Source organism: Austrofundulus limnaeus, unplaced genomic scaffold (genome assembly GCF_001266775.1).
Source record: "Austrofundulus limnaeus strain Quisiro unplaced genomic scaffold, Austrofundulus_limnaeus-1.0 Scaffold6, whole genome shotgun sequence".
Taxonomy (NCBI): Eukaryota; Metazoa; Chordata; class Actinopteri; order Cyprinodontiformes; family Rivulidae; genus Austrofundulus; species Austrofundulus limnaeus.
This window is the reverse complement of record NW_013952408.1, coordinates 474681-489906: the sequence shown is the minus strand read 5'-3', so window position 1 is coordinate 489906 and position 15226 is coordinate 474681. Positions and strand designations below refer to the sequence as shown.

General features: G+C 38.2%; 1 protein-coding gene across 4 annotated transcripts in view; it reads left to right on the top strand.

Moving 5' to 3' along the window:
- mmp16b (matrix metallopeptidase 16b (membrane-inserted)) overlaps positions 1-15226 on the top strand; it is a 29903-nt gene that overhangs the window by 296 nt on the left and 14381 nt on the right. For 2 of the 4 annotated variants that reach the window (XM_014029228.1, XM_014029220.1), the window contains exons 1-3: positions 7153-7295; positions 12441-12589; positions 13273-13389. In XM_014029228.1, the coding sequence (XP_013884682.1) occupies positions 7173-7295; positions 12441-12589; positions 13273-13389 (389 nt within the window). In that variant the 5' untranslated portion in view covers positions 7153-7172. Of the gene's footprint in view, positions 1-7152; positions 7296-12440; positions 12590-13272; positions 13390-15226 lie in introns of those variants that run through there. The other 2 variants (XM_014029236.1, XM_014029241.1) reach the window with 1 other exon arrangement.

The window sequence follows — 15226 nt, the reverse complement described above, 5'->3', positions numbered from 1 at the left end:
ATAGAAAACACCACTCGGCATCAAGAAGAAATATTAAAAAAAAAAAAATAGAAACTTTCCCCTTATTTGTTATCCCTTAAACTTCCTGTAAAAAACACCAGGAGTCATTTTTTTATGACTCATTTCCTGCAGCTTTAAGAGCTTTTACCACTCAGAGCAGAAAGCTTTAACTCATAACTTTTACATTTTAAACATGTCACTGAGTTTTATTGATATTTAAAAGGTCGTTCTGAATGATTATCACTCACCACTTTCCATGGCAGAGCTGTAAATCCAATTATCCTTTTTTTTCTCTTAATTTAGAACTTTGCATCTCTAACAAACAGTTCAACAGAACAGGAACACATGATATAAGAACAAAAAAAGTGGGGGGAGGGGGGGATAAAAGAGACAAGACCATTCAAAATTAAAATTAAAAATAGATAAAATGTAAATTCGAGTTCCAAATTCCAAAATAGCTTTTTTGCAAAGTGGTCAAAAATTGATTTTCTATGCACTGTTTCACTTTTATGGGTATGAAACATTGAAAGAAACAAAACAGATTGATGATAAATACGGCAGAAGAGGCTATCATTTTAGTATTTGTGTGTGATGTTTCTGGATAAAGTTCTGAAGAAAGTATTTGGTATTTACCTAATTTAGATTTTGAACAAAGGTGTGCACCGACAACCCAATTTAAGATTGTAACAACATCATTTACATCAGCCGAAACAAAATCATCCAACAGATCGCACAAACTGTTTCAGTATGGAACTTTATTCAACACGGTTTGATCAAAACTGATACAACTTTGTCATTTTTTAAATCATAATGACTTCAGTTCTAAACTCTTTCATGAAAGGCGCTCTTGCATTCTTGTCTCTTATTTTTGTGTTTTAGCTGTTCTTCTTAAAAGTTCTTTGGAAAATATTACTTTTTCTTAACAATGGAAAATGTTAAAGATTAATGAACTGTACAGGTCTTTGTCTCTGAAACAAGAGCAGTTTTGATCTGATCGCTGATGTCAGAAACTTTATTTTGTTTTACTTAACAATAAATGATCAAATGTGTGAATAGTTTCAAATAACACAACCCAGCTGTCTGCATTGTTTCAGGTGTCCACTTTTAGGTGTTTTTTTGGGGGGGTCACTTATCCCGTCTGCAGAGACTCAGGATTAAAACTAATGATGACTCATACAGGATGAATCCRGACCTGATTAAATTTCCACACCGAGCTGCTTCAGCTTGTAAAATCTCATGATCATTTTCCTTTTCTGCATGTTTTTTTTTCCTGGTGGACGTGCATGTTGACACTTATCTGTATGRTTGTTGGCACTTTCTTGGTTTGAAATCAAACCAGACACCAAAAATGGGTTTGTTGTTGTCGTACGCATATCAGACTCTGTGGGGACAGAAGGGATAGAAATCATTTTTCAGCCCGGTTGTTTATTTCATTATCGCGGCCTAATGGCTCCGCAAATGGTCTTTGGTCGTAATGTTGGAGGAAGGGGTTGTAGTGTTGAGTGAGATTATAGCCGTGCTYCTCAACAAGACGTTGCCTAATGTGAGGCTAAGGTTTCAGATGAGGTGGTGAGCTTTTGTTGTTTTTTTTTTTCTCTATGTTGTGGAAGTGATGCAACTGTCAGTTTGAGTGTTTTAACTGCTGTCATTGCCTAACAGATAAGCCTGTATCGTTTTAACAGAGGAAATAAATCAGTAACTTTGTCGAAGACTCAGGATTTGAACTGTTTTCTTGAGAAAAGATGTTTTTTGTGAGAACTTTTGTGTCGCTTCTTGGTCTTATCTTGACAATAAGGTTGTGCTAAGATGCTCCAGAGACTGATGGGTGTGGCTGTTTTGATCGAACCTTGAAAAGTTTGTAATTTCATCYAACATTGTGCATTTTCATCTAATCTGGTAAAGCCTAAAGTCGATGTTCCAAATGAATCTCAGCTATCAAAACTAATTTAGCACGACACCTGTAAATGTTTTAGCAAGTTTTATGTCGGCTAAGATCAATTAACTGTGACGTCCATCTTGACCCCAAAGAATAATTATTAAATACCTCCAATGATTATTTTCTGAGCTTTTAAATCCTTCTTTTTCACATTGAAATCATTCAGTTTATATAAAGTGGAACTGCAATGCTTTGGTTTGAATCCCTCCTTTATTGTAACTCCACAAGCCCCGCCGCTTTTCTGAGGTGTGTCTCAGATCAACTGGTTTTGAGTCTGTCTCTTTAAATCCAAAAGAGTTGCTTTCTAACCCCGCCCCCCTCCAGCTTCCAGACCAGTCCATTCTAGTTTGATAGGGAGGTTTAGGATTCTATAGTGGAACAGAAATGTTTCGTTTACAAATTAAGATATCAACAAGGCAAGGCTCCAAGTACACAACAAAATGCATTCAACGACTAAAAAAGTGGATTTTGTGCAACATGCCCCCTTTAAATCAACCCAGAGGTTCATGAAACACTTTTCTAAGGTTAATGAAAAACAGACAGGCAAAAATAGATGTTTTGCTTTTAATAATCATCTCAGAAATGTTTCTCAAAGAGAAGAAAAAATGATATTAGTTGCTCGTTTTTAGYGCGCATTGCATTCATTTCTTCTGCAAGAAGTCATTCCTCCTTTTCTGCTGACACAAGCAAAACAAACAGAGTAATGAGCAAATGACCGAGGATTCAGATTAAAGTCAAATAGAGGAAAGAAAAAATATAGTAAAAGTAAAAAAAAAAAAGTTTAATTAGCGAGATGAGTGATGACAGCTACTGAAGGAAAATAAACCTGTCCCATCTTGAAAACCTCTTCTGTTTTCCGTCTTCCCCCCCCCAACTTTTAATAAGCTCTGTGTGTATCTGTGGATAATCTGGAACATTATAAATGAGTGGTATTACCACAGCTCATATCTTCCAGTCCTTTCAGAATAACAATTAAGGCCAAGCATTATATGGCACCCCTTCTGTTAACATCCCTCTGGGTAATATTTATACAAGGACTCTCATTAAGTGCTTCAGTGTGGCAGAACAGTTATGCAGCCGTGGGAGGTGAGACGACTTGTTATCCCACAGGTCTGCTATCCGAGGCGAGTGACGGGACGCAGACAAACCGGCAACCTCACCATATTTGTCAAAACATGCAGAGGGAGAAAGGGAACAAGCAGCGCCGCCGCTGCAGCCATCCCTCGCACTTGTTCCTGTGAACACTGGCTGAAATGATGCTGCTTCTGTTGCAAATAATCATTGTCCAAGCAAGGCAYGAAATGATGAAATATTCCACTTTTTAATAAATAAATATCAGATGGATGTGATGCAAAAGATTTTTTGTTGTTTGTTTAAAATATTGTTTCAAATATGCCTCAGAATATACTATGTATTATGCAAAAAATGGAATATAACAACACTAAATAAAATCAACGTCAGATTCCTATGTGTGAAAAACTGAAAAGAAACAAAATATAAGTGGAAATAATTGCTTTCATTTGAAATGTGATATTTTTCCATAAAATGACAAGCAGATATAAGTAAAAACAGTCTGTTTTTTGGGATCAGAAAATCCCACAGTCGTCTGCGTTGCTGCAACATTTTTTTTCCCCGAGACACATTTATCTCTTTCATAAATTGAATGATTTCAGACTCATCTCTGCAGTAGTTCTGCTTCTTGTCACAGCAGTCAGATAAGATTTCTATCAGATTTCTGCGACTCCATAACATGGTTAATAAGAGCATCTCTGAATGCTGTTTTCAGCAGTATGGTTAAAAAAAAGCCTCGGGCRTTCAGTGCAAACTGTCAGGCACTTATTAATTAGGTTTAATTGGTGAAGCCAAGACTTTACCTCCTTTCTCACCATCTGCCTGCCTGCAGCTAAAATGTGACAACATACATAGAATTTGTTTGTTTTGTGGCTCTGGTCACACAGCACACATGTTTTTTTGTTATGAGCTTTCAAACTCATGGGTCCTATCGCTGTTATTCATTATGTTTTTGTCCCCCACCATTGCCCAGGCCCCCTGGTCCTTGGCTCTGACCCATGTTCTCCATGCCAGAACATGCAGTCTCCACRGCATCCCTGCACGTTACACAGTAAGCACCTGGGAGTAAATAAATGAACTTGTTTAAATCTGATAGGCATCGTTTTATATTTTCAATTTGTCACATCCCTGTTTCGCAGCAGAACAGCTCGTTCTCAGTTATGAGTAATTTTGGGGGTATTTTTTTAAAGGTTAAAGGACTTGATTATTTACCTTTTAGTGAGTGACACACAAAGGATATAATAAACCCAGTTATAGCACTTAAGGTGTTAAAACCACTGAGATGTTCACTAAAAAAATTGTTTAGGAGTATTGAACACAGAAGCAAGTAAAAATAATAATAACTCTAGTATAAATTAAAGAAACAAATATCTTTTGGTGAATATTAAGATTAAAATAGCCATGGTAAGACTGATTGTTGGTTAACTTTAAACATTCAATTCATTCATATCTGCGATTGGAGCAAAGGACTACAACCACAGGATGTGAGTCACTCCAGGCATGAAAAGGGAGAGTGGAGGTTGACCAAACAACACAGAGCCACGTTTCACTGGACTCAGCCAAGAGAGAAATCCGTCCAGCTCGATTCAGCTCAAATTTCTGTTAGAAACGTGAATGAATGAACGGAACTGTGGCTGTAATCAGATCTAAGTGCGGGTCGTTTCATTAGATACAAGATGCAGCTGAGATGATTTCCTCTTGTAACGTCTGACCGCTCGGGAGATGAGATGGCCCAAATGCAAACCGGCTTGACTTCATTCTCCTCACGGTCTGTTAGCTCAAACATGCAAAGATGGGAGAAAAAAAAAATCTGGTGTTTTCCTGTCTTTTTTTCCCCTTCTTTTAACACCACATTTTCCATGCATTTTTTGGCAGTCTAGCTGCTTTGGCATACTTTGTGTTATTTTTAGTCGATCATGTATCAAAATGTTCAGAAAAAACTTTCATTTCCTTCAAAAACTCTGTTCTTTGAAATCCATTTCAGCATCTGCTTTAGTTTTCTAATGTCACTTTTAGTTTTTTCACCCAATTTTATTAGTTTTATTTAGCCTTTTGCCACTTTTAGCTTAAAGGCTGTTGTTTTTGTTCCCTTTCAGCTTATAACAAGTTTTATTATTATTATTATTATTATTATTATTATTATTATTATTATTATTATTATTATTATTATTATTATTATTATTATTATTTACCTTTTAAAACTAAGATGAAACCTTTTCAACTAGTTCAAATGTTATTCGGCCCCCACTTTTTTCAACGAAAATATAATTACTCCACTTTCACCATTCATTTTCAGGTTTATATATTATTATTTTGCCTAAAAGAAGTTTTACATGGTAAGGATATCAGAGTTTCCTCCTCTCTGCCTGTCATATCTAATCAAAACCATTTTCACAGCTCATTAGTTTATCTAGAGTGGATTGAGGTCCCCTCTTTGTTCTGTTTTGTGTCTTGGATGGAGACAAAAGGCTGGTTACCCAAAGAAACACTGCCATCTTGTGGCCATTGCTGCTCATAGCAGGTTGTTGATCGTTCATGTCATTTATAAATGTAGAAACTTTACGTCTTGAAAATATCTGGCGCTGGGTAGTGGGGATTATGTAAGAAAATCAAGATTTTAATTTAGATTTGAACCATTAGCACCTTTTTACCTCCTGATTTATTGTGATAAATGTTTATGTGTATAATGGGCCTAAACCTTTGTGAAGGCAAAAAACTTGTAAACTTGTTTTATCAGATCATCAAGCTGGCAACAACACACACACGCACGCACGCACGCACGCACGCACACACACAACTTATTTAATTTACTAGTAAATTTGGTGGTAGTAGCAGCTGATCCTCACCACATTCTGAGCGCTTATTGCCATGTTTATACGAAGTGGAGTCATGTCAGTCTGTTAACAAAATATCTCATGAACGTCTTGGTGGATTTGGATGAAATTTTCAGGAAATAATCAATAGATGCTCATGTACAACTGATTAATTTTTGGAGCCAGCCCAATTCAATATGGCCACCACAGCCAGCTGACCTTGAAAAACACAGAAACTGCTATAATGAAGTCAATTTTTCACATACCCATCTCAAATTTGTTTTAAAATGTTGTGGTTGCGGCTGAGAGTCATTCACAACACCAACCCTAAAAGCTACTCATTGCACAAGCTCTTCGTTTGAAACTTGAGCCTTATATCGCGACCCTGTTCGTCTGTTAACAACATATTTCAAGAACCACCGTGCGGATTTTATGAAAACTTTTCAAAAGCAATCATGGGATATAGGCCTACAAGTGATTAACTTTTGAAGCCACCAACATTCAAGATGGCTGCAATGGGTAAGAAATATTACCCAACAAGAAACAACTCATAACCCATTCAATTTTACAGATAATGAGCTGAAATTTGGGATGGCAGTAGCTGAGAGTTATTCACAACACATACTCTGAGCATGACGTTGCACATAATGTTGATTTTTGTTTAAAGTGTGACCAAATTAGCTGRAACTTAATTTCTTATTGAGAAAATGATTATTTGTTGACATATTGGTTATGAAAGGCGGCGGGGTGATGCACATTCCTTTAAAGAGGCCTTTCATGTGAACCTATGGATAAAGGGATAAGCATGAATGAATAAATAACTACACTTTGTGGGTGTTGGACTGGTTCTTCCTTTAAGACGTTCCTGCAGGATTGTGTGTGTCTCTCTCCTCCTCTGCCTCTGTAGGGCAGCTCTCCTCTCATGATGCTGCCAAGCGGCGCTGCGCTGCGCTGCGCGGTGTGAGGAATCAAAGCGCAGGCGTGGAGTCGGGAGGGAGCCTGTCTTTGCGCAGACTGGGTACCTACTGTACATGGCCACCGATACCGCTGGATACATGTAGCCCCTGGTGGAAACAAGAATGGCGAGGGCAGTGGATCTAACACGCCGCGTTCTYTCTGCTTGACATCGGATCTGGTCGTTTTTTTATTATTATTCGCGTTGATTTAAACCGCCATCATCAGCATCAGCACCAGGATTTAATAAACAAAAGCGCGCATCACCGGAATCCAGCGGAATCTGCCTCGATGGTTTCCATCTGACACAAAGCAGACGGGCGGCTTCTCCTAATAAACACTCGGAGAATTRAAGGGGRAACAAAAAAWWAAAAAWMMAAAAMMAAAACCAGGTCATTATGACCTTAGTATCCGCCAGTAAAAGAAAAGCATCGGATGGTTTTTACGCGGCAGCATTCTGCTTGCATCTTGTGCTTTGGATTTCCGTGTCCGGAGAGGAGCATCATCAGTTCAGCGTAGAGGTAAGAGAAACACGGCCTTCCTTTTCTTTCTTTCTATTTCTTTCCCCGAGCATCATAAATGACCGCGCGCTCTTCACATCATCCGCCTCAGCATGAAAGATAACACATCCCTGTTGCAGGATTATAAAGGATGCAGCAAACAGGARATAAATCCTTATTTACAGGGTGCAGCAGAACAGGAGGGTGCTCGTTTCGTGTTATTACATTGCGGTCTGTGAACTGATCTGATCCACTAAAAAGAGCTGTTTGTTTCCACAGAAATGCTCTTCCTGGTTGCTTTAAATGACAGGTCGTCATGAGGTGAGACAGACAGAGGGAGGGAGGGGGCTCTCTAAAGCATCATGTTTTAAGATTAAACATTTACAAGTGGCATGATAATAGGATTTGCTACCTGATTAATTGATGCCATTTCTATCCTCATCACAGCCCCCCACCCCCACCAATCCCTCTCTCTCCTCCCACCACCCTGATGCAATTAAAGGCTGAAGCTGACACTAACACACGCATCATTATTCAATTTAATGGCTCACTGAAATCTGCCCAGTGTCAGTGTAAAATAAAACAGATAAATAAATCGGTGTGTTTGGACAAACAAAAGCTAACAGAGAGGGAACACGCCCACAGGAATAAAGATTTGGTGGTGGTGGGAAGAGATAAACAAGGCGTTCAGCTGAGCGGAGAGAAGGCAGAATGAGGATGGTGGAGGGATGGATGGATGGACAGAGGGCAGCGTGGAGCACAGAGTGTCGGATGTGTTGTGATGAGCTGGTTGGACACCTCTGGTTCTGAGATGGAGCGTGACCTCTGGATGATGCTCAGATTTAGTGGCCTTTAGCCACCCCCCTGCGTGAAGTCACACTCTGGCTTTGTGGGGCATGAGGAGTCAGGGCCGCAGTCCTTCACATCACGCACACTGGAAGCTGAAACACTGTCAGCCTGCATGGCTGCATAAAGAGTCCCAGAGGTTTGCAAACTTTACAACCAAAACAGCCATTTCTGCTCCTGTTCACACAAAACAAAAAAAACAAAACAAAAAAAAATTGCACAGCACCGCAAAATCTACTTGAAGCTTAAAATAAACATACGACTCAGCATTAAGAGCTCTAGAACCTAGCAAATATCTTATTTTTGATGCGGTTAAACACCTGGCTCTTTTCATTCTGAAGCTATGTTGTTGTAATAATGGGTTTTTAGCTTTGTCTTGCTGAAATATGCAAGGCCTTCCCTGAAAACCATGTTTGGATGACAGCAGATGTTGTTAAAGTGCCTGTGACATGCATGAAATACAAAAAAGTCGAAGAAAATGTTTTTATATTTAAGAAACTTAGCATAATACACATGATTTTTATCCATGATGTCACATAATTGGCATATTTTCTTTTGAATTTTGCTCAGCTAAAGGGAAACAGGAAGTGACATCAAAGGGGAACTCTTTGAGAAAGAAAACTGTTTTTTTGTTTATTTAAACAATATTATTTGAACTATGACTCTTTCTCACCTCTCTATTAAAATAATCTAAAGAAACATCAGATTCTTCTCTGCAGTCTGTGTTGTGAGCCATTTTAGCAGCACTCTGTTTACAGACATTCCCCTTTGACATCACTTCCTGTTACTTCACATGCAAATATCTCAACAACTTTTTATTTCAGTGGTGTGAAATCTTTTTTACAATATGTTATCAGTGTTATCTTTCCAAAAATACATTCATATTTATTATTTAAAAAAAGAAGTCGCAGGCACATTAACCTCTAAATACTTTTCTGCACTGGTGGTACCTTTCCAGATTTGTAGGCATGCAACATGCGCTAATGCACCCCCCATAGCATCAGAGAAGCAGTTTTTTTGAACTGCGCACYGAAAACAGACCAGGTAAGCCATTTCCTCTTCAGTACAGAGGATGTTGGTTTGTCCAACCACAGAACAGTTTTGAACACCTCAGTCTGTTTCAAAGTAGCTTAGGCTCAGAAAAGATGGTAGTGTTTTTAGATGGCGTTCACACATGGCTCTTTCTTTGCCCGATAGAGCTTTAACCCATATCTGTGGATGGCACTGCGTGTGTGTTTAAAGACGGTGATTTGTGGAAGTGTTCCCGATGTTCAGAACAGAATCAGAACGGGTTTTTTTTTTTCGTGCAGTGCCACCTGCTATTATTGACTCTCAGCTTGGTTCTTTCAGAACAGAGATTCCTCCAGATTCTTGAAAGATTTTGATGATATATTGAAGTATAGAGCAGTGGTTCCCAAGGTGAGGTCTTAAAAATATTTTTAGAATTATTTACACTTCTAAATGGCTACTAACAATAATATTTTTGTGTCGATTGTTACAAAAAAGTGAGGTAAGTGTGCTAAAAAATGTACAAATAAGGAATATTTTTCCTGTTTATTTAACCTGATACCAATGTTTATCACAAAAAAAATGTTTGGGGCACAAGTCTCTGCTACTGTTATTTTGTGCTTCAAAAGCTGAAAAAAAATTGAGCACCATTGCTGCAGAGGACATTCAAAAGTCTCCCTAATTTTAATGATGAACAAGATTTGGATGTTGTTTCACTTTTGTTGTCGTATTTTATTTTTGTCAGCTGGTGAAGTTCTGCCCAACGTTACTTCTGAGAGATTCATCCTCTTAAATGCACATTTTTATCCAGTCATCTTGACTTGTTAATTTAAAAACCGGTATAAAGTTTTAGCTTTAACATTTGCTATGTGTTGCATTGTGAATACAGTATCGTGTGATTAGCAAATCATATTGTTTTATGCACAGTTATAAATCTGCTTCTGTTGCTTTCCTGTTGTGGTTATAAACTGAAATATCATTCATGTTAGTTTTGCTCAAAGCTCCAGAGAGCCTCTGCAGAGGGATCAAAGAGCCACATGTGGCATGAACAGTTTCTAACAACACAACATTTTAAAATTCTGCTGACACCACTGATCAGCTTCGTTTCAGGCCCACTCTCGAGTTTAGCTGACGAGAGTAGCCGACGTTAGCTTTTGCTTCTTGTGAAGCATGAACACATATTCATACTTAGTGTTTTTACTTTTAGCTTGACAGAGCTTTCACTCATGTTTCAGCAGGGCTGTGCAAAATACACACATGATTTTAATGAAACCTACTAGAGAGTTGGAGTTAAAGCAGAAGGAATTACCCATTATGTTTTGGAGCAGGTCCAGTTTACTTCGACCGTGAAGAAGGATTTTTCACTCTGAGTGCTTTTCTATTCTGTCAGACTGGAAGGAAGAAATAAAGCAGGAGTGCAACGAGAAATTAGCTGTTTTTTTTACTTTTAATTTGATGGAGATTGAAAATTTAAATAATCCACAGAGAACACAGTTACAAACAGAAAGTCACCAGATTTGTATGTGTCTCAAATAGTTTCCAGTTGATTTTATGAGACTGATTAAATCTGGGAGGTTTTTATTTAGGTAAATGTGCAGACTTTTTATTAAACGCTCATTTTTTTTGATCAGAAAATAATTTTACTAAAATGTCTAAACAAAATACAAAATATCTTTTTAGAACATTATATTTTAGGAAGACTTATTATTTTGAACATTAGATGTAATTAAAAAATACTTAATACAGTTTTACTAAATCAGCATCCAGGTTGTGATATTACAGCTGTTTTTTTTTTTTTTTTTCAAATATTGTGTCTCTTGCACTAGCTAAGAGCAAAACACAGTAAAACACTAGATAAGAGATGTTTAAACTGGCAAAATGCTTGCTAAAATTAAAAAACTAAATCCTAAAAGTAGGAAAGCAATAATTAAATATTTAAAAATGACTTTAAAAGTGACAAAAGGACAGCAAGGGGGTGAAAGGCAATTTAAAAGTTACAATAACCTGGATAAAACACTAAATGTTGCAAAAAACTAGATGAAGGTGTGAAAAGGATATCTAGAAGCTAATGGCTTAAAGCTAAAAGTAGCAAAAGGTTAGCTAAAAGCCAAAATGAATGATGGTTTTGACTATCAGTGGAACAATTCAAAATAGAGCCAATACGCTGAAGCAGATTTCAAACAAGGAACTTAAAAAAATTAAWTAGTAAATTAAGGAGAAAATGTTTTCAAATCAAGTTTAAAACTTTGAAAATCATCAAAGCTACTAAATCAAAGTTCTTAGCACCATTTACCCCAACTGAATAGAATAGAAAACAAATAGCCTTTATTGTCCCGCCGAGGGGAAATTCAGGTGTCACAGCAGCATCCGTACAGAGGTTCACACACTAGTTATTTTACAAACCAAAATTAACATTGACTAGCCATGATACGACTACTAAAAATAAAAAAATATAATATAAATAATTGTGCAAGAATAGAAAAAGACATGTTTTGTTTTAGAAACATTAGACTTTTAGAATCCGACATTAGGAATCAGAAATTGCCTGTTTTCAGTGCGAAACAATCGCAACAGACCAACAACTGTAAAGTGAAGTATCCCAATGCAGCATGGGTAATAACAGAGCTGATTGCTCAGATTAGTAATAATATAAATGAGTAGTAGTGCAAATGATTGTTCAGTTGAGTAATTACAATGAATAGTGACAGTGCAAATGATTGTGCAGGCAGCAGGTGTGTAAAAATTATTGTGATTATTTTTTGATTGATTTTTTTGAGCTGAATATTTTCATGTATCAATGATTAAATAAGCACAAAATATAAAATAGTGGTCAGATTGCAAACAGAACAGTTACAGGACAATTAGGGCTGGGCAATAAATCGATTTAATCGATTAATTCGAATTTGCCATTTATGAAGATTTAATTTTGAGAAAATCAAGATTTTTTTTCTCACCAATGCACTCTTTGGGGCTTCTATAGTTCTTCAGTTTTCTGGAACTGGTTAGGTTTTGCAACCTCGGACTTGGAGCAACGACCACCTCACTGCAAAATCTGTTTGAAGGCTCTTGCTACAAAAAGCAGGTGTACAACAAATTTGTTTCGACACCTGAAACWGAGGCACTCAGTTAAGTGGGAAACAAAATCCACTAAAATTGAAAACCGAATTTGGGATGAAAAAAATCGGAGATTTTTTTGTTGGGGGGGGGGGCATATCGCCCAGCCCTGAGGACAATCATGTAAATGTTGAGTTAGCTTTCCACCTTTTTACACAAGCTAAAACCTTTTTTTTTTCTGTCAAACCTTCCTTGCAGGAATGGCTACAGAAGTATGGCTACCTTCACCACACAGAACCAGGAATGTCCGTCCTACGCTCGACAAAAAGCATGCACTCAGCCATCGCTGCCATGCAGCGCATCTACGGTCTCAATGTCACCGGGACACTGGATAAGACCACCAAAGAGTGAGTACACATGACGTGTGCTGGCAGATGGACAAACCCAAGCTGTGCAGCACAGAGACACTCCTGCCGGAACCACACATGTCCTGATGATAAAGTTGTTTCACCATATATATATATATATATATATATATATATATATGAAACCTGATATTCTTAGAGGACAGAGATGATTATTTTTGTTCACTCAAATCACCGGAAACAGCATCTACCAAGGCTATAAATTCAATTTCACAACTATTGTACTAAAACTGTCTCCTATTAGCAAAACATCTCATGATTCACTAAGCACGTTTAATGAGAGTTTCATATAGTGATTAGTTAGCAGACCTCTACAACTGATTAAACCTTTGGAGCAAACCCAAAATAAGCTGGCTGCCTCAGCTAATCAACTTTATCTGGCTTTAACTCAGCCATTTTTACAGATATCGAGCTAAAAGCTGGTGTGGTAGTAGTTTGAGAATAATTCAAATCATATAAACTGAGCTCAGGTACACTATGCTTTTCATTAGCTGTATGTTTCTGTTTGTTCAGTTTTATRTTCTGTCAAAGGAAAGCAGTTTGAGCTAGATTTTGCCCTCATGATTGTGGTTCTCCACCTATAAGTGGTTTCTCGTGTTCCAAATTACGATTCAAACTTTTAAAGCTCATCCTCTATCTCTTTTTTCTCTTTTTTACATTATAAGTTGGATGGAGAGACCACGCTGCGGAGTTCCTGACAAGTTAAAAAGCGTCACAAGGTCACGGAGGCGGAGATTCGCGCTGACAGGACAGAAGTGGCAACGCACACACATAACCTACAGGTGGGGCGGAGAATCATCATGGGGGAGGTTATCAGATTCCTGTGTGACGGTGATCATTTTCTCTGCTCTCCTTCGTCCCACGTCTCTAAACCGCCTGGGATTGCACGCTCCGCGTAGTCATAGAGACSGAACAAAATACGTCACACGTGTGGGGGCTTGTGCGTGACAGTCACACATGCAGAAACACACAGTTTGACACGTAAAACGGGTGTTGTTTGTTTGCCATTCAGAGCTAAAATAGCGAGCAGCGCAATTAAAACGAATCAAGTTGTGTGTGCTTTTGTTTTCTTTTGTTCCTTCCTTTTCATAAAGCAAAAACAAAAGGCCTAACGTGAGGAAGGCACATCACCTGCTGCCTTTCATGTCAGTTTTACACCAAGATCATCATAAATGATGTTTAAACCGTTTAAACTGTATTTTCTCTCCTGTGTAAAATAGCAAAATGGGTGAGTTATTGATAAAGTCAGCGGAAACAGTCAAATTCTCATCTTATCTGGGAAAAATTACGCTCRGGATTTTAATGGGTTCGAAGAGGAACAGATAAACGGGTCGCTGGCTCAACTGCAAATTGACAGGTTCCAGCAGCAATAGATGATAACACGGGCAATTTATTCAAATCCTTCCTTCCTTCCTTCCTCGCTGAATGTGAATTGATGAGGCACCTCTCCTAATGGAACGTCAATCAGTGCTGAGCYGCTGCCTGCACTTTATTTGTAAAAAAAATGAGTGGAGAGAGAGAGAAAGAAGATTTCTTTTTCCTCCTCTGCCTGCCAGCCTCTGATAACGACTGCTGTGTGCAAAGTTCAGCCAAAGCTTCCGGGCTTCAAATAGTCAAGTCAAGTGTAACTTTTTATTTTATTTTATTTTATTTTTTATTGGCTTCTCCTCATTCTGAAACGTGAAAGTGTTCACTCAACACTAATGAGATAACAAGGCTAGAGGAAGATACAGGGTGTTTTATTTAATTTTATTGTATATTTTTTGTCGCATTTTCTGAATATTTTGTTCCCTGTAGTTTTGGGATTGGAGCGCCACTCAGACCTGTTACTATTACAAACTGTGCAAAGCAGTTTTCGCTTTCACTTCTCTGAAACCTGTTTGTTGCCTGCTGTTAAAGGGAAGCGGCCTGTGTGTGTGTGTGTGTGTGTCTGTAGCATTAGCAATGGGCTAGCTCATGAACCACAGTAAGGATTTGGGTAAAACTCTTGAAAGGATTCATTAAATGCACATCTACAGCTGATTACCTTTTAAAGTCAAGTTATATAAGTATAAGAAACAAAATCCACACAATCCTTTCTTGTATATCAATGGTTAATGTGTACGCAAGTTAGAAAATTGTAATCAAAATGTGCAAACAACTACCAATCACCATGTTCATTTGTCCACCTATGAAGACAGCTGAAGTGAAGAGCTGTTTGAGATGGAAAGTCCATTTAGATTTATTGGTACAGATTAATGATCAGATCGAGGGAGTGATGGTGGAGAGGATAGAAAAGGTGAGCTTGGATGTCAGGCCTCTGCTCCACACATGGTGGTCAATGGTTGTGTCAGAAAGGGTCTCTATTGTAAAAACAATTGGCAAGTGTTTGTAAAGTCAGTTTGTAAAGTATACAGATGGATAGATAAATATGCACCCCAACACTTGGAACTCCAAGGCGTTCCCAGGCCAGCCGAGAGACATAGTCCCTCCAGCGTGTCCTGGGTCTTCCTTGGGGCCTCCTCCCGGTGGGAGGTGCCCGGAACACCTCACCAGGGAGGTGTCCAGGAGGCATCCTTACCAGATGCCCGAGCCACCTCAACTGGCTCCTCTCGACGTGGAGGAGCAGCGGCTCTACTC